This window comes from Mobula hypostoma, chromosome 1, assembly GCF_963921235.1.
Source record: "Mobula hypostoma chromosome 1, sMobHyp1.1, whole genome shotgun sequence".
NCBI lineage: Eukaryota > Metazoa > Chordata > Chondrichthyes > Myliobatiformes > Myliobatidae > Mobula > Mobula hypostoma.
Genome location: NC_086097.1, coordinates 103,640,116 through 103,661,951, shown reverse-complemented (window position 1 = coordinate 103,661,951; position 21,836 = coordinate 103,640,116). Strand labels below are relative to the sequence as shown.

General features: G+C 42.6%; 1 protein-coding gene across 1 annotated transcript in view; it reads left to right on the top strand.

The window, feature by feature from the left end:
* Positions 1-21,836, top strand: part of stard9 (StAR-related lipid transfer (START) domain containing 9) — a 418,409-nt gene that overhangs the window by 234,686 nt on the left and 161,887 nt on the right. Inside the window, exons 12-13 of the mRNA XM_063054195.1 lie at positions 1,461-1,652; positions 13,195-13,292. Of these exons, the coding sequence (XP_062910265.1) occupies positions 1,461-1,652; positions 13,195-13,292 (290 nt within the window). The remainder of the gene's footprint in view (positions 1-1,460; positions 1,653-13,194; positions 13,293-21,836) is intronic.

Genomic DNA, 21,836 nt, shown 5'->3' with positions numbered 1-21,836 from the left:
CATACCCCCACCACCCTCTGTGTGAAGAAGCCCCCCTCTAATGTTCCCTTTAAACTTTTCCCACTTCACACTTAACCCATGTCCTCTGGCTTTTTTCTCCCCTCGCCTCAGTGGAAAAAGCCTGCTTGCATTCACTCTATCTATACCCCTCATATTTTTATATACCTCTATCAAATCTCCCCTCATTCTTCTACGCTCCAGGGAATAAAGTCCTAACCTATTCAACCTTTCTCTGTAACTGAGTTTCTCAAGTCCCGGCAACATCCTTGTAAACCTTCTCTGCACTCTTTCAACCTTATTAACATCCTTCCTGTAATTTGGTGACCAAAACTGCACACAATACTCCAAATTTGGCCTCACCGTATCCTTGGGTAACATTCTACAGCTCTATCAATTTTCATGTCATCTGCATATTCCCTACATTCTGGCCTAAGTCATTTATATACATACACAAAAGGGATTCTTCAGATGCTGGAAATCTTGAGCAACACACACAAAATGCTGGAGGAACTCTGCAACTCAGGCAGCATCAATAAAAGGCAATGAACAGTCAATGTTGTGGGCCAAGACCCTTCATGGGGCTGGAAAAGAAGGGGCAGAAGCCATTTATATATATATTACAGCTCCCAGCACTGATTGTCGCATAACACCAGTTGTTAAAGGATTCCATTTAGGAAAAACACCCATCTACCTGCCTTCTATCTTGCAGCTAATTTTGGATCCAGTACACCTTTGTTCCTTTGTATCCTAACTTCTGACCAGCCGACCATGCAAGACTTCGTCAGAAGCCTTAGTAAAGTGCACTGTCTACCTTCCAGCCTTCATCATTCTCTTTGGTTACTTCCTCTACAAAAACTAAATCAGATTTGTGAGACATAATCCTTCCAGTACTAAACCATGCTGACTCTTAATCAGCCCCTGCTTTTGAAATGAACCTAAATCTTATCCTTTAACATCTTCTCATATAATTTCCCTACCATTGACGTAAGGCTCACTAGCCTATGGTCTTGAAGTATATCTGTACTGCTGTTTTTGGACAAGGGTATAACATAGCTATCCTTCAGATTCTGGTATTTCACCTGCGGCTAACAAGATCCAGAAATCTCCATCAGAGCCCAGCAGTCTCCTGTCTTACACCTCTTAGTATCCTGAGGTAGATACTGTCTGGTCCTGGGAATTTATCCACCTTAGTGAACTCCATTATTTCTAACACTGCTTTCTTTTCCCTGATTAAACCTTCAGTGTCCTTTGTGAACCAGGTTTCCCAAAGCTTGTCATCTTTGTCTCTTACAATTCAGGGACATTCTGACTCTTACTTCTTACTATCTCACTTTTTAACAACTCCAACTTATTAGATATTAACTAGAATGTTCTGATGTAACATGTTCTTTATTGAATAAGGCAATGTGACTGAATCCTATTTAAGTATTCTGTGATGTATTTTGCTTTGAATTGTGCAGCACAAAATTCCCAGATATCCAGTAGCTTTCAGAGTATAAATACTGTAATGAGTGAAGGAGACAGTGGGAGCCATTCCAGTGCATCCTCGGGGAGCAGCAGGCGCCAGTGTTATGTTCCTTACCGAGATTCTGTCCTCACCTGGCTTCTCAAGGACAGCCTTGGAGGGAATTCTAAAACGATCATGATTGCAAGTGAGTATTGTGTTCTTTTCTAAAAGGTATTACTTCTATTTATGTGGCTAGATATTCTAAATATGTACACGCTTTTCATGAATTCTTCTCAGTAAAATAGTTTTGCTCGTATATTGACTTGTGAAGAACAAACATTGAACAGTACAGCACAAGAACAGATCCACTACATCTGTGGTGACTGTTTACAGTTTAAACTGCACATATCTCTCCATGTAAATTTTCATGTACCTGTTTAATTATTGTTATTGTATCTGTTTATACCACCTCCCCTGATCCACCAACCTCAACCCACTGAAATACTGCTGAAGCAGGACCATGGTGCTACATTCATCTCTAGACAACCTGGTTAACAAAGACACCGATGCCAGACTTCTAATTATTGACTTTGGCTCTGACTTGTATAATATAATTACGACTTTCTAGACCTGGGACTCAGCACCTTCCTCCGCAGCTGGATCCTTGATTTCTTGACCACAGACTGCAGTTAGTAACACCATCACCATGATTATCCTATACACTGTTTTCACACAAGGCTGAGTCCTCAGCCCCTACTTTACTCCCTGTATACCTGAGAGGGTGTGGCCAGTTTCTGCTGTAACTACAGTACAAGTTTGCAGATGATACCACTGTAGTGGGCCGTATCTCAAATAACAATGAGTCGGAGTACAGGAAGGAGATGAAGAGACTAGTGACATGGTATCATGGCAACGATCTTTCCCTCAATGTCAACAAAACAAAAGAACTGCTCATTGACTTCAGAAAGTAGGGTGGGGTATCCTGTCTATATCAATGGTGCTGAGGTGGAGATGCTCAAGATTCAAGATTGTTTATTGTCATTTCCTGTACACACATGTAAAGGAGAATGAAATAATTGTCACTCCGGATCCAATGCAGCACCACAAAAGATAAAGAACAGAATAGTAACAATAGAACAATAAATGTAAATACATAAGATAGCTATTTATATAGATTGATTGTATGTCCATAAAGCAATCTTGGCACAGGAGTGTCTGTGCATAAGGTGATTGACAGGAATTAATAAAGTAGTGGTGGTTGGGGGTGTGGAGTGAGGTAGGCTTGTAAGTGAGGTGTAAATCAGCCTTACTGCTTTGGAAAAATAACTGTTTTTGAGTTGGGTGTTCCTAGCATGAATGCTGCGTAGCCTCCTCCCTGAAGGAAGTGGGACAAACAGTCCATGACAGGGTGAGTGGGATTCTTCACGTGATACTGGCCCTTTTTCATAAGACATAAGAGCAGACCCAGGCTCCTACCTTCTCCCTGTAAACTGACTAATCAAGAAGCTATCAACCTCCACCTTAAATCCACCCAATGAATGACCTGGCCTCCACAGCTACCTGTGGTAATGGATTACACAGATTCACCACTCTCTGGTTAAAAAAATTCCTCCTCATCCCTGTTTTAAGTGGATGTCCCTCTATTCTAAGTCTGTGCTCTCTGGTCCTAGACTCCTCAACCATGGGAAACATCCTTTCCATATCCACTCTACCTAGGCCTTTCAACATTCAATAGTTTTCATTGAAATTCTCTCCTCATTCTTCTAAATTCCAGCGCGTAAAGGCCCAGAGCGATCAATCACTCCTCATTTGATGAGCCTTTCATTCCGGAATAATTGCTGTGAACCTCTTTGGAATCCTCTCCAACGTCATCACATCCTTTCTTAAATAAGGGGCCTGAAACTGCTTGCAGTACTCTAAGTGAGGCTTCTCCAGTGCCTTATAAAGCCTCAACATTACATCTTTGCTTTTATATTTTAGTCCTCTCCAAAATAAATACTAACAGATTTATCAGGCAAGACTTTCCCTTAAATCATGCTGAATTTGGCCTATTTTATCATATGCCTCCAAGTACCGGGAAACCATATCCTTAACAATTGACTCACATCTTCCTAACCACTGACATCAGGCTAACAGGCCTATAGTTTCCTTTCTCCTTCCTCCCTCTCTTCTTGAAGAGTAGAGTGACATTTCCGCTTTTCCAGTCTCTGGAAACATTTCAGAATCTAGAGATTCTTGAAAGTTCATGACTATGGCAGAGGTAATCATAATATGATTGGATTCATACAGCAATTCGAGAGGGAGAAATATAACTCACATGTATCAATATCACAGTGTAATAAAGGGATGAGAGAGGTGCTTCCCCAGGTGGATTGGAGGAGAATGCTGATGGGGATGATGACAGAGCAGAGATGGCTAAAGTTCCTGAGAATAGTCCACAAGGCACAGGATAGCTATGTCCCACAGAAAAAGTTGTTCTCAAATGGCAAGGGTAGGCAACCATGGTTGACAAGGGAAATTAAGGACTGCATAAAAGCCAAGGAAAGGGCATATAAGGTAGCAAAAGTAAGTGAGAAGTTGGATAATTGTGAAGCTTTTAAAATCCAACAAAAGGCAACTGAAAAAGCTATAAGAAGGGAAAAGATCAAATATGAGGGCAAACAACAGGAATTCTGCAGATGCTGGAAATTCAAGCAACATACATCAAAGTTGCTGGTGAACGCAGCAGGCCAAGCAGCATCTATAAGAAGAGGCGCAGTCGACGTTTCAGGCCGAGACCCTTCGTCAGGACGAAGGGTCTCGGCCTGAAACGTCGACTGCGCCTCTTCCTATAGATGCTGCTTGGCCTGCTGCGTTAACCAGCAACTTTGAAATATGAGGGCAAACTAGCCAATAATATAAAGCAGGATACTAAAAGTTTTTTCAGTTATATAAAGAGTAGAAGGGAGTTGATATTGGACCACTGGAAAATGATGCTGGAGAGGCAGTAATGGGGTCAAAGAAATGTCAGATGAACTTAATGAGTACTTTGCATCAGTCTTCACTGTAGAAGACACTTGCAGTGTGCCAGAGGTCCCAGAGTATCAGAGAGCAAGAGTGTGTGCCATTGCTATTACAAAGGAAAAATTGCTAGGTAAACTCAAAGTTCTTGAGGTGGATAAATCACCTGGACCAAATGGACTACATCCTGGAGTCCTGAGAGAGGTTGCTGATAACAGATGCATTGGTCGTGATTTTTCAAGAATCACTTGACTCTGGCATGGTCCCGGGGGACTGAAAAATTGCAGATGTCACTTCACTCTTTAAAAAGGGAGGAAGGCAAAAAACAAAGGAATTATAGGCCAGCAACACACATCAAAGTTGCTGGTGAACACAGCAGGCCAGGCAGCATCTCTAGGAAGAGGTACTGTCGACGTTTCAGGCCGAGACCCTTCGTCAGGACTAACTGAAGGAAGAGTTAGTAAGAGATTTGAAAGTAGGAGGGGGAGGGGGAGATCCAAAATGATAGGAGAAGACAGGAGGGGGAGGGATGGAGCCAAGAGCTGGACAGGTGATTGGCAAAGGGGATATGAGAGGATCATGGGAATCATGGGACAGGAGGTGCCTTTGCCAATCACCTGTCCAGCTCTTGGCTCCATCCCTCCCCCTCCTGTCTTCTCCTATCATTTTGGATCTCCCCCTCCCCCTCCCACTTTCAAATCTCTTACTAACTCTTCCTTCAGTTAGTCCTGATGAAGGATCTCGGCCTGAAATGTCGACTATACCTCTTCCTAGAGATGCTGCCTGGCCTGCTGTGTTCACTAGCAACTTTGATGTGTGTTGCTTGAATTTCCAGCATCTGCAGAATTCCTGTTGTTAGCCTAACCTCAGTGGTTGGGAAAGTGTTGGAGTCTATTACTAAGGATGAAGTTTCTGGGTACTTGGGGACTAATGATAAAATAAGTCACTCAGTATGGTTTCTGTAAAGGGAAATCTTGCCTGACACATCTGTTAAGAGTTCTTTGAGGAAGTAACCAGCAGGGTGGACAAAGGAGAGGCAGTGAATGTCATTTACTCGGATTTTCAGAAGGCATTTGATAAGGTGCCACACGTAGGGCTGGTTAACAAGATCAAATCCTATGGAGTTACAGGAAAGATACTGGCATGGATAGAGGAATGGCTGACAGGCAGAAAGCAGTGAGTGGGAATAAAAGGTGCCTTTTCTGGTTGGCTGCCAGTGACTGGTGGTGATCCTTAGGGGTCAGTGTTGGGACACCTACTCTTCACATTGTTTGTCAATGATTTAGATATTGGTATTGATGGCTTTGTGGCAGAGTTTACAAATGATATGAAGATAGGTGGAGGGGTAGGTAGTGCTGAGGAAGCAATGCGATTTCAGCAGGACTTAGACAAATTGGAAGAATGGGCAAAAAAGTGATAGATGGAATACAGTATTGGGAAATGTATGATAATGCATTTCGGTAAAAGGAACAATAGTATTATCTAACTGGGGAGAAAATTCAAGCATTCAGAGGTGCAGAGGGACTTAGGAGTCTTTGTGCGACTTCCAGAAGATTAATTTACAGGTTGAGTCTATGGTAAAGAAGGCAAATACAAAGCTGGCGTTTATTTCAAGGGGTATCGAATATGAAAGCAGGAGATAATGGCTTTAATAAGACACTAGTCAGGCCACACTTGGAGTATTGCCAACAGCTTTGGGCCTCAGAAAGGATGTGTGGTTATCGGAGAGAGTCCAGAGGAGGTTCACAAGGATGATTCCAGGAATTAAGGGGTTAACGTATGAGGAGCATTTGACATCTTGGGGCCTGTACTCACTGGAATTTAGAAGAATGTGGGAGGATCTCATTGAAACCTACTGAATTTTGAAAGGACTAGATAAGGTGGATGTGGAGAGGATGTTTCCTTTCGGCGGAGGTATCCAGAACCAGAGGGCACACCTTAAAATTGAGGTGTGACCTTTTAGAACAAAGGTTAGGATTTCTCTTTAGTCAGTATGGTGAGAAGGCAGGTTATGGGGTTGAGTGGGATCTGGGATCAGCCATGATTGAATGGCGGAGCAGAGTCAATGTGCTGAATGGCCTAATTCTGCTCTTATGTCTTGTGGTCTTATGGTCTAATGCCGCCACTGTCTCTTCATCTCCCTCTTTCAGAACCCTGGAATGTAGTACATTTGGTCCAGGTGGCTTATCTACCTTCAGACTTTTCAGTTTCCCAATTACCTTCTCCCTAGGAATAGTAACTGCACACACTTCTGGGCCCTAAGGTTTCCTTTTCCTTAAGCTCCCAAATCAAATCCAGTTCATTACACAACACCCAATCCAGAATCGCAGATTCCCTAGTGGGCTCAACCACAACCCGTTCTAAGAAGCCATCTTCCAGGCATTCTACAAATTCTCTCGTCATCCAGCACCAATCTGATTTTCCCAATCTAGCGCATATTGAAATTCCCCATGACAATCGTAACATTGCCCTGTTGACCTGCTTAGATGTCTTTATATAACTTCCATCAGGGTCTTTTTACTCTTGCAATTCCTTAACTGTACCCACCTTGATTCTACCTTCCGATGCTATGTCACCTCTTTCTATGCTTTGATTTTTTACCGACAGAGCCAAGTCACTCCCTCTGCCTACCCACCTGTCCTATCAATACAATGTGTATCCTTGGATGTTAAGCTCCCAACTATGATCTTCTTTCAGCCACGACTCATCGATGGCCACAAAATACCTACCAATCTCTAACTTGCACTACAAGATCATCTACTTTATTCCATATACTGTATGCATTCACCAGCACCTTTCTGTATATATGTCCTTGATAGCGAGTAGGCTGGTGCTGATGATGCATCAGGCAGGTTTGACTACCTGTTGTAGAGCCTTTCTGTCCACCGCAGTGTAGTTTCCGTACCAAGCAGCGATGTAGCTTTTTAGGATGTTCTGTATTGTGCATGTGTAGAATGACATGAACATTGATGTGCAAAGTCCAGCTCTCTTCAGCCTCCTTAGAAAGCAGAGGCATTGGTGAGCTTTCCTGATTGTGTAGGTTGTGTGAGATGTACACTCACAGGAGTTTGAAACTGCTCACAGTTTCCATTGCTGTGCTGCTGATGTAAAGGTGGGTGTGAGTGACCTGAGTTCTGAAGTCAATAACCATCTCCTTTGTCTTGTTGACATTAAGGAAGAAGTTATTTGCCTGGCAGCAGGCTTCAAGTTCTTCCACCTCCTTTGTGTAGGCCATCTCATCTTTGTTGATGAGCCCCACCACTGTTGTGTCATTGGCAAACTTGACAATGTGGTCTTCAAGTTTCTAGGTATAAATATCACTAGTAGCTTGTCTTGGTCCAACCACATAGGCAATGTGCCAAGAAAGCTCTATTCCTCAAAAGTCATGTCCCTGTTAACCTTCACCAATTTTTCTAGGTGGAGTATCCTCTCTGCCAAAGATCACTAGAAGTTATAGAGTTGTAGACACACCCCAGTCTTTCACAAAAAAACAGCCTCCCTTTCATTGGTTCTGTGTTCACTTCATCCTACCACAGGAAAGCAGTCAACATAATCAAAGTGTCCTTCCATCCTAGTCATTCCATCTTCTGGGGCAGAAGGTATAAAAACTTATAAAAGTGCCACACCAAGCTCAAGGACAGCTTTAACCTTGCTGTTATAAGACCATTGAATGGACCTGTTGTATAGTAAAGATGAATTCTTGATCTCTTAATCAACCTGTTTGTGGCCTTGCATCTTATTTATATACTTGCACTGCACTTTCTCTGTAACTGTACTTTGTTTGGAATGATCTATCTCGATGGCATGCAGAACGTTTCTCATTGTATCTCGGTACACGTGCTAATAATGAATCAATTACCAAAGTACATGCAAGTACCCACCAGTCCCTGTGTGTCTATTGAAAACACTCCTCTAAATTTCCTCTCTCTCACCTTAAACCTATGCCCTCTGGTATAAAACATCACCATCCTGCAGAAATGACTGACTACTTACAAGGATTGTTTTTTGGAGCTATATGTGCTTTTGCACTGAAAGCTCAGATGTCATGACTTTGAAGGTGCATGACTAATCGTCAAGTCTTGCCCACATTCTCTAAGATTGCGCACAGACATTCTCTGTCCCTCCCACGTCCTAGGTTTATACAGCACAGGAACAGGTTCTCCAGCCCAGCTGGTCTATGCCAACAAAGAAACCCATCCAAGTCCCATTTGCCAGTGTTTGGCAAGTAACCTTCTCGACCAATCATGTACCTGTATAACTGTACTCTAAAAGTTGTTAGTGTATCTGACTGAGCACGTCCTCTGGCAACTCATTTCACATCTATACCTTTTTGTGTGTTTAAAAAAAATGCCCCTCAAAAGGGTAAATCTTTCCCTTCTCACCTTAAACCCATGTCTTCTAACTCTTTATTTTCTCAACTCTGGGTAAATACTGTACGTGTTCACTCGATCTATGTCTCTCATTTTATACTTCTTAATAAGATCATCTCTCAGTCTCCTACACTCTACTGCATAAAATCCTTGCCTATCCCTATAACTTGGCCCCTCAAGTCCTACCAACATCTTTGCAAATTTTTTCTGAATTCTATCCAGTTTAATAACTTATTTCCTCTAGCAGGGCAACCAGAACTGAAGACAGTAGTTCAAGTGTGGCCTCACCAGCACTTTATAGGTCTACACCATGATATCACAACTTTTATACTCAAGTGTTCTGACTGATGAAGGCCAGCGTGCCACAGGCCACTTTTACCACTCCAAGTGCTGTGGCTCAACTTTTAAGGAACCCTAAGATATAGGAGCAGAATTAGGCCATTTGGCCCATCGAGTCTGCTCCACCATTTCATCATGGCTGATCAATTTCCCATGCAATCCCATTCTCCTGCCTTCTCCCTGTAAACTTTCACACCCTGACTAATGAAGAAACTATCAACCTCCACCTTAAATCCACCCAATATCCTGGCCTCCACAGCTACCTGTGGTAATGAATTACACAGATTCACCACTCCCTGGTTAAAGAAATTCCTCCTCATCCCTGTTTTAAATAGACATCCCTCTATTCAGAGGCTGTGCCTTCTGGTTCTGGACTACCCCGCCAACGGAAACATCCTCTCCATACCATTCTGTCTAGGCCTTTCAATATTTGGTAGGTTTCAATGAGATCCCCCTCCTAATTCTTCTAAACTGCAGAAAGTACAAGCCCAGAGCTATCAAATTCTCTTCATATGTTATCCCTTATATTGCTGGAATCATTCTTATGAACCTCCACGGGGCCATCTCCAATGCCAGCACAACTTTTCTTAAAACTGCCCGGTGCGGTATGACTAATGCTTTATACAACCACAGAATTACATTCTTGCTCATATTCTAGTCCTCTTGAAATGAAAGCTAACATTACATTTGCCTTCCTTACCACTAACTTAACCTGCAAGTTAAGCTTTAAGGAATCCTGCCCAAGGATTCCCAAGTCCCTTTCACCTCTGATTTCTGAATTTTTTCCCCGTTTAGAAAGTAGTCTGCACTTTTATTCCTTCCAACAAAGTGCATGACCGTATACCTCCCTATACTATACTCCATCTGCCATTTCTTTGTCTATTCTCTCAATCTATCTAAGTCTTTCTGCAGATTCCTGGCCCTTCCACCTACCTTTGTATCATCTGCAACTTAGCCACAAAACCATCAATTCTGACATCCAAATTATTAACATACAATTTAAAAAGAAGCGTTCTCAATGCCAACCCCTGCAGAATGCTAGTCAACAGCAACTAACCAGAATAGACCCTCATCATTTCCACTCTTTGCCTCCTGCCACTCAACTACTTTTCTATCCATTCTTGTGTCTTTCCTGTAATACCATGGACTCTTATCTCATTAAGCAGCCTCACGTGCGGTACCTTGTGAAAATCCAAGTAAACAACTCTCCTTTGTCTATCCTGCCTTTTATTTCCTCAAAGAGCTCCAACAGATATGTCAGCAAGATTTTTCCTGGGGAAATCTTGGTTGATTTTATCATATGCCTTTAAGTATCCCAAAACATCATTCTTAATAATTAAAGTCAGGGTAACTGGCCTATAATATCCTTTCTTCTGCCTCCCTCACTTCTTAAAGAGTGGAGTGACATTTGCAATTTTCCAGACCTCCGGAATCATTCCAGAATCTAGCAATTCCTGAAAGATCTTTACTAATGCCTCCGCAATATCTTCATCTACCTCTTTCAGAACTTTGGAGACTGGTCCAGGTGGCTTATCTACCTTCAGACTTTTTCCAAGCACTTAGTAGCAGCAATTACACTCACCCCTGCCCCCTGGCACTCTCGAATTTCAATCATACTGTTAGTGTCTGTCGCAGTGAAGACTGATGCAAAATATTTAAGTTTCTCTGCCATTTCTTTGTTACCTCTCGTGTTATTTTCCTGTGGTCCAATATCCACACCTGCCTCTCGTTTGCTGTTTATATATCTGAAAAGTCATTTAGTATTCTCTTTTATATTATTGGTTAGCTTATCTTCGTATTTCATCCTTCCTCCTTTTGACTTTTTCATTGCCTTCAGTTGGTTTTTAAAAGCTTCCCAATTCTTCTTCCCACTAATCTTTGCTATATTATATGCCCTGTTTTTTGCTTTTATGCTGTCTTTGACTTCCCTTGTCAACCATGGTTGCCATATTGTCTCTTTAGAATAATTCTTCATCTTTGGGTATCTATCCCATGCCTTCTGAAATGCTCTCAGAAACTCCAGCCATTGCTGTTCTCCCATCATCCCTGATAGAGTCTCCTTTGAATTAACTTTAGTCAGCTCCTCTCTTAAGCCTCTGTAATTTCCTTTACTCCACTGTTATACTTAAACCTCTGACTTTATCTTCTCCCTGTCAAACTGCCTCCTGAGTGTCCCTTTACCTTCAGCACCCCAATCAAATCTGGTTCATTACACAATGCCCAATCTAGAATTGCATTTCCCCTACCATGCACAACCACAGGCTGCTTTAAAAAGCCATCTCATAGGCATTCTACAAATTCCCTTCTTGAACCATGTACTTCAACTCCAGATCTTTCTCTATTCTACAATGCTCCCCAAGGCCCTGCTGTTCACTGTGAATGCCTAACCCAGATTTGACTTTACAAAATGTAACATCTTGTGCTTATCCAAATTAAACTCCATTTGCTATTCCTTGACCCACTTATAGGATGGAGATGAGGAGGAATTTCTTTAGCCAGAGAGTGGTGAATCTGTGGAATTCGTTGCCACAAGCAGCTGTGGAAGCCAAGTCTTTATATATATTTAAGGCAGATGTTTATAAATTCTTGATGAGTCAGGGCACGAGGGGATAGAGAGAGAGGCAGGAAACTGGGGCTGAGAGGAAAGGTGGATCAGCCATGATGAAATGATGGAGCAGATTCGGTGGCCAATGGCCTAATTCTGCTCCTATATCTTATGGTCTTGTGGTATTACTCAAATGATTGCACCCAAGTAAGTCTGATAACCATCTTTACTGTTCACTATACTATCTGTTGTAGTGTCATCTGCAAACCTATTAACCATATTGTATACATTCTTATTCAATTATTGATACAAATGGCAAACAACAATGGATCCAGCACTGACCCATTAATCAAAATATTCGATGCAGGCCTCCAGTCTGTGAAATAACCTTCCACATCGCCTTCAGCTTCCTGCTGTGAAGCCAGTTATATATCCAATTAGCCAGTTCTCCCTGGATTCCATGTGATCTAACTCTCAGAGCAGTCTACCATGTGGAACTTTATCAAAGATCATCCTAAAGCCCATAAAGACCATCCCAACTACCCTGCCCTTATCAACCTTCTATGTCATATCATCAAAAATCTCAATCAGGTTTGTAAGGTGTGATCTCCCACACATAAAGTTATGCTGACTAATCCTAATCAACCCCTATCTTTCCAGATGCATATGTATCTTATCCATCAGAATCCTCTCCAACTATAGATGTTAGACTTACTGCTCTATATTTCCCAGCTTTTACTTGGACCCCCCCTTAAATAAGCATAATATTCACCACTCTTCAGTCAACTGGCTCCTCAATGATTAATTTCTCTTTTTTATTTGTTTTACCTCTTTCATATTTCCGATTTCCATATGATTTTGGAAGTCAGGCAACAAAATGAGCTGGGTGTGATTAATGTAAATGGGTGTTGATGGTTGCGGCAGATGCAGTGGGGGCATTGATCTGTTTCCTTGCTGTATCTCTGTACGGGTCTGAGGCCATTTGGCCTGTTGAAACTATGTTAACTCTTGAAGGAATCCCATGTCACAAATTTGTATTGAGTTCAAGTGCTTTCTGATGTTCGTACAAGAGGTTCAATTCATAACACTTCTCTTGGCCATGCAGTGGTTCCTGTCCATGTGTTCACTCATTCAAGCAACCCTTGTATTCAGAACAATACCGTTTCAGATCCTGGCTTGACCATGAGATGTCACAAGGGTTGTAAGAAGTAGCACACTTAAATTGGGTGGAAATAGATTTTTCTGGATTATTGTAATTATTACAGTTGCATGCTTTTCTTTGTGATAGTGTTTTACATTACTGCTATAATGCATTCACTGTACTATTTTGTAGCTGTAGATATTTTTTTTAAATTCCAAAACTGGGAGTGACCCATTTCTGTTATTTACTGCTATGGTTGTCAATTTTCCAATTTTTCTTTTACAGTTAAGTTGCAATTCTTTTGTTTTTCATGATTAATATTCTCATCATAATGTTCATATTTTGACGACAGCAATCTCACCTGCAAGCACCAGTTACACCGAAACTATCAGCACTTTACGATATGCAGCACATGCAAAGAATATCGTCAACAAGCCACATGTGAATGAGGTGGGAAAACAGTAATCATTTGTAATGAGTGCATTTAATGTGCTTTTATTTAAAGTAGCAACTACTCTTGATTAAATGGGTTGATTTGCTGATTAATGGAGAGCTGAGTTGTGTAATGCAGGATCAAAGTACAGTTCTTGAGTTCTTGACATATCTTGAAATGGAGAAGAAATGTCAGGCTCATTTCCGTTCCATTGTCACACTTTAAAAGCAAATGTTGGGATTAAGCTATTCTGGCTTTTGAGCTTGTCTGGCCTTTCAACGTGACCATGGCTAATCATCCAAAATCAGTGCCTTTACCTGCTTTCCTCCATGCCCTTTGATCTCTTTGGCCATTAACATATATCTAACTTATTCTTGAATACATTTAATGTTAGCCTCAATTGCTTCTGTGGTGGAGAATTTTACAGATTCCCCACCCTCTGAGAGAAGAAGTTTATCTTCATTTCAGTTCCATATGGCCTGTCCTGAGGCTGGAATCCCTGATTCTGGGCTCCTCCACCAGCAAGAATGTACTTCCTCTATTATCTGACCAGTCTCATCAGAATTTTATAAGTTTCTTACTCTTCTGAACTCCTGCAAATGTAATCCGAATTGCCCCAATCTCTTTCCATTTGTCAGTCCTGCCATCCCAGGAGTCAGACTGCTGAACCTTCAGTGCATTCATGACAGCAATATCATTTATCACCTGAATCGAAAATTAAATGTATTCTCAGTGCTCAAGGCAACTAGACAGTTTTGCTCCTGTCCTTGGTTGGGGAAGGAGAGGTTTAGGTAGAGTCACGTATTCAAAGGAAAATAAGTTGGTTGAGTAAACATAGCATGTATGGATATAATAAAACATGAGAGGAAGGCCAGGCTGATTGTATCTATTTTGGTGCAAGGAGTATGGCTTGTAATATGGATGAACGAAGAGCATTGATTAGTAGTTTGGTATATGATATTGTTATTATTTCATAGACTTGTTAAACAAGTTGCAAGACTGGCAATTCAAGATATGATTATCTTCAGGCATCACAGGAGAGTGGGGAAAAGGTGTATAAAACAAAAGTGACATTTGCAAGGATGAGCGCATCAAGCTCAAATAGAAAGAGTGTCACTTTTTGTGCTTTATACTACAGCCTAAACATATATAGGCAAATCAAGAAGTGTAAGCATTAATTGGGTAGTAGTAGGAGATTCCAAAATGCATAATATAAGCTGGGATCACTGTAGGGTGAAAGACTTGGAGCGTATGGAATCTTTGAAGTGTATCCAGGAGATTTTTGAGCTGTTTTGTTGATGGTTTAGGTGGCTGGGTGGAAATGTATCTCTATCAAAGATGGTGTAATGCACTGCTCTCTGCATTAACCTGCAGACCACCCTCGACAAGGTGTAACACCTGCTTAGACCCCCGATCAGGGTCATGTGAAGCCATGGGAGCAGGTGGTGGATGGTCGTATGAGTAGCTGGTGCATATCACAAGTTTTGGTTTTGCGAGCACTAACGCCAGGCAGACATTCTGTGAAGAGTATTGATAATGGCTGGGGTCACCTGTTTTAGAAACAGCCCTCAAAGTTGTGCCGAACATGTTCCTACCTTAAAAATTACTAGGCTTACCTATAGCCCTCTATTTTCTAATCTCCATGTACCTATCCAAAAGTCTCTTAAAAGACCCTATCGTATCCGCCTCCACCACCGTTGCCGGCAGCCCATTCCACACACTCACCACTTTCTGAGTAAAAAGCTTACCCCTGACATCTCCTCTGTACCTACTCCCCAGCACCTTAAACCTACGTCCTCTTGTGGCAACCATTTCAGCCCAGGGGAAAACGCCTCTGACTATCCACACAATCAATGCCTCTCATCATCTTATACACCTCTATCAGGTCACCTCTCATCCTCCGTCACTCCAAGGAGAAAAGGCCGAGTTCACTCAACCTATTCTTATAAGGCATGCTCCCCAATCCAAGCATCATCCTTGTAAATCTCCTGTGCACTCTTTCTATAGCTTCCACATTCTTCCTGTAGTGAGGCGACCAGAACTGAGCACGGTACTCCAAGTGGGGTCTGACCAGGGTCCTATATAGCTGCAACATTACCTCTCAGCTTCTAAATTCAATTCCACGATTGATGAAGGCCAATACACCGTACGCCTTCTTAACCACAGAGTCAACCTGCGTAGCTGCCTTGAGTGTCCTATGGACTCGGACCCCAAGATCCCCCTGATCCTCCACTCTGCCAAGAATCTTACCATTAATTCTGCCATCATATTTTAAAAGACACTGCCCAGAAGAAAGCAATGGCGAACTACTTCTGTAAAATTTGCCAAGAACAATCATGCTCACAGCCCATGATCGCCCACGTCATACATCATGGCACATAATGAAAATGATGTTGGTAGTCCCAAAACAGAAGCTGCAGAATAAGAATCAGGTTTATTATTGTTGACGTGTGTCCTGAAATTTGTTAACTTAGCAGCAGCAGTCAATGCAATACATGATAATATCGAAAGTAAAAGAAATAAGTAAATAAATTAAAGTATTTAAGTGTATTTTAAATAGTTAAAGATAGTGAAAAACAGAAACCATATACAGTGTCTATAAAAAGTATTCACCCCCTCTGGAAGTTTTCATGTTTTATTGTTTTACAATACTGAATCACAGTGGATTTAATTTGACATTTTTGACTCTGCTCAACAAAAAAAGACTCTTTCATGTTAAAGTGAAAACAGATCTCGACAAAGTGATCTAAATTAATTACAAATATAAATCACAAAATAATTGTTTGCATAAGTATTCACTTCCTTTAATAGGACACAACAAATCATCACTTGTGCAGTCCACACAAGTTGAGTGTTCCCATTCCAACCTCACTCCTTCCGAACGCTCTGCTCTCCACTCCCTCCTCACTAGTCCTAACCTTACTATAAAACCCGCCGATAAGGTTAGTGCTGTTGTAGTCTGGCGTACTGACCTCTACCTTGGCAAGGCACAGCGACAGCTTGCGGATACCTCCTCTTATTTACCCCTCGATCGTGAACCCATTAAGGAGCACCAGGCCATTTTCTCCCATACTATCACCGACTTTATCCGCTCAGGGGATCTCCCATCCACTGCTACCAACCTTATAGTTCCCACACCCCGCACTTCCCGTTTCTACTTCCTACCCAAGATCCACAAACCTGCCTGTCCTGGTAGACCTATTGTCTCAGCTTGCTCCTGCCCCACCAAACTCATTTCTGCATACCTCGACACTGTTTTATCCCCCCTTGTTCGATCCCTTCCTACCTATGTTTGTGACATTTCTCACGCTCTGGAACTTATCAATGATTTTAAATTCCCTGGCCCCCACCACTTTATTTTCACCATGGATGTCCAGTCCCTGTATACTTCCATCCCCCATCAGGAAGGTCTCAAAGCTCTCCACTTCTTTTTGGATTCCAGGCCTAACCAGTTCCCCTCTACCACCACTCTGCTCCGTCTAGTGAAATTAGTCCTTACTCTTAATAATTTCTCCTTTGGCTCCTCCCACTTCCTCCAAACTAAAGGTGTAGCCATGGGCATCCGTATGAGTCCTAGCTCTGCCTGCCTTTTTGTTTGCTTTGTGGAACAATCTATGATCCAAACCTATTCTGGTACCTGTCCCCCACTTTTCCTTCGCTACATTAACGACTGCATTGGCGCTGCTTCCTGCACGCATGCTGAGCTCGTTGACTTTATTAACTTTGCCTCCAACTTTCACCCTGCCCTCAAGTTTACCTGGTCCATTTCTGACACCTCCCTCCCCTTTCTTGATCTTTCTGTCTCTGTCTCTGGAGACAGCTTATCTACTGATGTCTACTATAAGCCTACTGACTCTCACAGCTACCTGGACTATTCCTCTTCTCACCCTGTCTCTTGCAAAAATGCCATCCCCTTCTCACAATTCCTCCGTCTCCGCCGCTTCTACTCTCAGGATGAGGCTTTTCATTCCAGGACGAGGGAGATGTCCTTTTTTAAAGAAAGGGACTTCCCGTCCTCCACCATCAACTCTGATCTCAAACACATCTCCGCCATTTCACACACATCTGCTCTCACTCCATCCTCCCACCACCCCACTAGGAATAGGGTTCCCCTTGTCCTCACCTACCCACCAGCCTCCGGGTCCAACATATAATTCCCGTAACTTCTACCACCTCCAATGGGATTCCACCACTAAGCACATCTTTCCCTCCCCCCCCCGCTTTCCGTAGGGATCGCTCCCTACGCGACTCCCTTGTCCATTCGTTCCCCCCCCCATCCCTCCCCACTGATCTCCCTCCTGGCACTTATCCTTGTAAGCTGAACAAGTGCTACACATGCCCTTACACTTCCTCCCTCACCACCATTCAGGGCCTCAGACAGTCCTTCCAGGTGAGGTGACACTTCACCTGTGAGTCGACAGGGGTGATATACTGCGTTCAGTGCTCCCGATGTGGCCTTCTATATATTGACGAGACCCAACGCAGACTGGGAGATCGTTTCGCTGAACACCTACGCTCTGTCCACCAGAGAAAGCAGGATCTTCCAGTGGCCACACATTTTAATTCCACATCCCATTCCCATTCTGATATGTCTATCCACGGCCTCCTCTACTGTAAAGATGAAGCCACACTCAGGTTGGAGGAACAACACCTTATATTCCGTCTGGGTAGCCTTCAACCTGATGGCATGAACATTGACTTCTAAAACTTCTGCTAATGCCCCACCTCCCCCTCGTACCCCATCCGTTATTTATTTATATGCACACATTCTTTTTCTCTCTCTCCTTTTTCTCCCTCTGTCCCCCTCACTATACCCCTTGCCCATCCTCTGGTTTTTCCCCCCTCCCCCTTTTCTTTCTCCGTAGGCCACCTGTCCCATGATCCTCTCATATCTCTTTTGCCAATCAACTGTCCAGCTCTTGACTCCATCCCTCCCCCTCCTGTCTTCTCCTATCATTTCGGATCTGCCCCTCCCCCTCCCACTTTCAAATCTCTTACTAGCTCTTCTTTCAGTTAGTCCTGACAAAGGGTCTCAGCCCGAAACGTCGACTGTACCTCCTCCTAGAGATGCTGCCTGGCTTGCTGCATTCACCAGCAACTTTTATGTGTGTTACTTGTGCAGTCAGTTGGTTTTAGAAGTCAGTTAAATGGAGATCCCTTGTGTGCAGTCAAGATGTTTCAATTGATTGTAGTAAAAATACACCTGTATTTGGAAGGTCCAACTGCTGGTGAGTCAGTATCCTGGCAAAAACTACACCATGAAGACAAATGAACACTCCAAGCAACTCCATGAAGAGGTTATTGAAAAGCACAAGTCAGGAGATGGATACAAGAAAATTTCCAAGTCACTGATTGTCCTTTGGAGTCCAGTTAAGTGAATCATCAAGAAATGTAAAGAATATGGCACAGCTGTAAATCTGCCTAGAGCAGGCCGTCCTCAAAAACTGAGTGACCGTGCAAGAAAGTGACCAGTGAGGGAGGTCACCAAGAAAACTATGACAACTCTGGAAGACTTACAGGCTTCAGTGGCTGAGATGGGAGAGACTGTGCATACAACAGCTGTTGCCCGGGTGCTTCACCAGTCGCAGTTTTATGGGAGAGTGGGCAAAGAGAAAGCCACTGTTGAAAAAGACTTCTTTTTCTTCTTCTTTAGGTATGTGAAAAGGAAAAAAATAGTTAAGACCAAAATTGGGCCCTTGAAGACAGAAGTGGGTGAATTTATTATGGGGAACAAGGAAATGGCAGATGAGTTGAACAGGTACTTTGGATCTGTCTTCACTAGGGAAGACACAAACAATCTCCCAGATATAATAGTGGCCAAAGGACCTAGGGTAATGGATGAATTGAAGGAAATTTATATTAGGCAGGAAATGCTGTTGGGTCTGAAGGCTGATAAGTCCTCGGGACCTGATGGTCTGCATCCCAGGGTACTTAAGGCTTTAGAAATCATGGACGCATTGGTAATCATTTTCCAATGTTCTATAGATCCAGGATCAGTTCCTATGGATTGGAGGGTGGCTAATGTTGTCCCTTTTTTCAAGAAGGGAGGAAGAGAGAAAACAGGGAACTATAGACCGGTTAGCCTGACTGTGGTGGGAAAGATGCTGGAGTCAATTATAAAAGATGAAATTATGACACATCTGGATAGTAGTAACAGGATTGGTCCAAGTCAGCATGGATTTACGAAGGGGAAATTGTGCTTGACTAATCTTCTGGAATTTTTTGAGGATGTAACTATGAAAATGGACAAGGGAGAGCCAGTGAATGTCGTGTACCTGGACTTTCAGAAAGCCTTTGATAAAGTCCCACATAGGAGATTAGTGGGCAAAATTAAGGCACATGGTATTGGGGGCAGAGTACTGACATGGATTGAAAATTGGCTGGCTGACAGAAAAGAAAGAGTAGTGATTAACGGGTCCCTTTTGGAATGGCAGGCGGTGACCAGTGGGGTACCGCAGGGTTCAGTGCTGGGACCACAGCTGTTTACAATATATATCAATGATTTAGATGAGGGAATTAAAAGTAATATTAGCAAATTTGCCAATGACACAAAGCCGGGTGGCAATGTGAAATGTGAGGAGGATGTTATGAGAATGCAGGGTGACTTGGACAGGTTGGGTGAGTGGGCAGCTGCATGGCAGATGCAGTTTAATGTGGATAAATGTGAGGTTATCCACTTTGGTGGTAAGAACAGGAAGGCAGATTATTATCTAAATGGAGTCAAGTTAGGAAAAGGGGAAGTACAACAAGATCTAGGTGTTCTTGTACATCAGTCACTGAAAGCAAGCATGCAAGTACAGCAGGCAGTGAAGAAAGCTAATGGCATGCTGGCCTTCATAACAAGGGGAATTGAGTATAAGAGCAAAGAGGTCCTTCTGCAGCTGTACAGGGCCCTGATGAGACCACATCTGGAGTACTGTGTGCAGTTTTGGTCTCCAAATTTGAGGAAGGACATTCTTGCTATTGAGGGAGTGCAGCGTAGGTTCACAAGGTTAATTCCTGGGATGGCGGGACTGTCATATGTCAAAAGATTGGAGTGTCTGGGCTTGTATACTCTGGAATTTAGAAGGCTGAGAGGGGATCTTATTGAAACATATAAGATTGTTAAGGGATTGGACACGCTGGAGGCAGGAAGCATGTTCCCGCTGATGGGTGAATCCAGAACCAGAGGCCACAATTTAACAATAAGATGTAGGCCATTTAGAACGGAGTTGAGGAAAAACTTTTTCACCCAGAGAGTGGTGGATATATGGAATGCTCTGCCCCAGAAGGCTGTGGAGGCCAAGTCTCTGGATGCTTTCAAGAAAGAGATGGATAGAGCTCTTAAAGATAGCGGAATCAAAGGTTATGGGGATAAGGCAGGAACTGGATACTGATTGTGGATGATCAGCCATGATCACAGTGAATGGTGGTGCTGGCTCGAAGGGCCAAATGGCCTACTCCTGCACCTGTTGTCTATTGTCTATAAATCTCTGCTAGAGTTTGCTAGAAGGCATGTGGGAGTCTCTGAGGTCAGCTGGAAGAAGGTTCAATGATCTGATGAAACCAAAATTGAGCTTTTTGGCCATCAGACTAAACTCTATGTTTGGCATAAGCCAAGCACCACACATCATCAAAAACTCACCATCCCTACTGTGAAGCATTGTGCTAGCTTCATGGTGCTGTGGGGATGCTTCACTGCTGCAGTCCCTGCAAGACTTGTGAAGATAGAGTGTAAAATGAATACAACAAAATACAGGGAAATCCTGGAGGAAAACCTGATGCAGTCTGCAAGATAACTGTGACTTAGGAGAAAATTTGTTTTCCACCAAGATAATGACCCTAAGCAAAAAGCCAAAGTTACACAAGAATGGCTTAAAAACAACCTGGAGTGGCCAAGTCAGAGTCCAACCCTCAATCCAATTGAGAATTTTGGCTGTTCACTCATGATTCCCATGCAATCTGACAGAGCTTGAGCAGTTTTGTAAAAAAGAATGGTGAAAAAATTGCAGTGTCCAGATGTGCAAAGCTGATAGAGACCTATCCACACAGACTCAAAGCTGTAATTGCTGTCAAATGTGTATCTACTAAATATTGACTTGAAGGCAGTAAGTAATTATGCAGTCAACTATTTTGTGTTTAATAATTGTAAAAAATTTAGACCAATTTGGAGAAATTTGTTTTCACTTTGACATGGAAGTGTTTTTTCTGTTGATCAGTTTCAGAAAAGCCAAAATAAATCGACTGTGATTCAGTTTTGTAAAAACAATAAAATATGAATACTTCTGGGGGTGAGAGGGGAAGAGACAAAATACTTTATATTAATATAAACTGTATGTTAAAAGAAAGTGAGATAGTGTTCATGGGTTCAGGTCTGTTTAGGAATCACATGGCAGAGGGGAAGAAGCTGTTACTGAATTGTTGAATGTTTCTTCAGGCTTCATGACGGTAACAGTGAAAAGAGGGCATGCTCTGGGTGATGGGGGTCCTCAATAATGGATGCTGCCTTTCTGTGACACTGCTCCTTGTTGATGTCTTGGATACCACGGAGGCTAGAACCCAAGATGAATCTGTCTAATCTT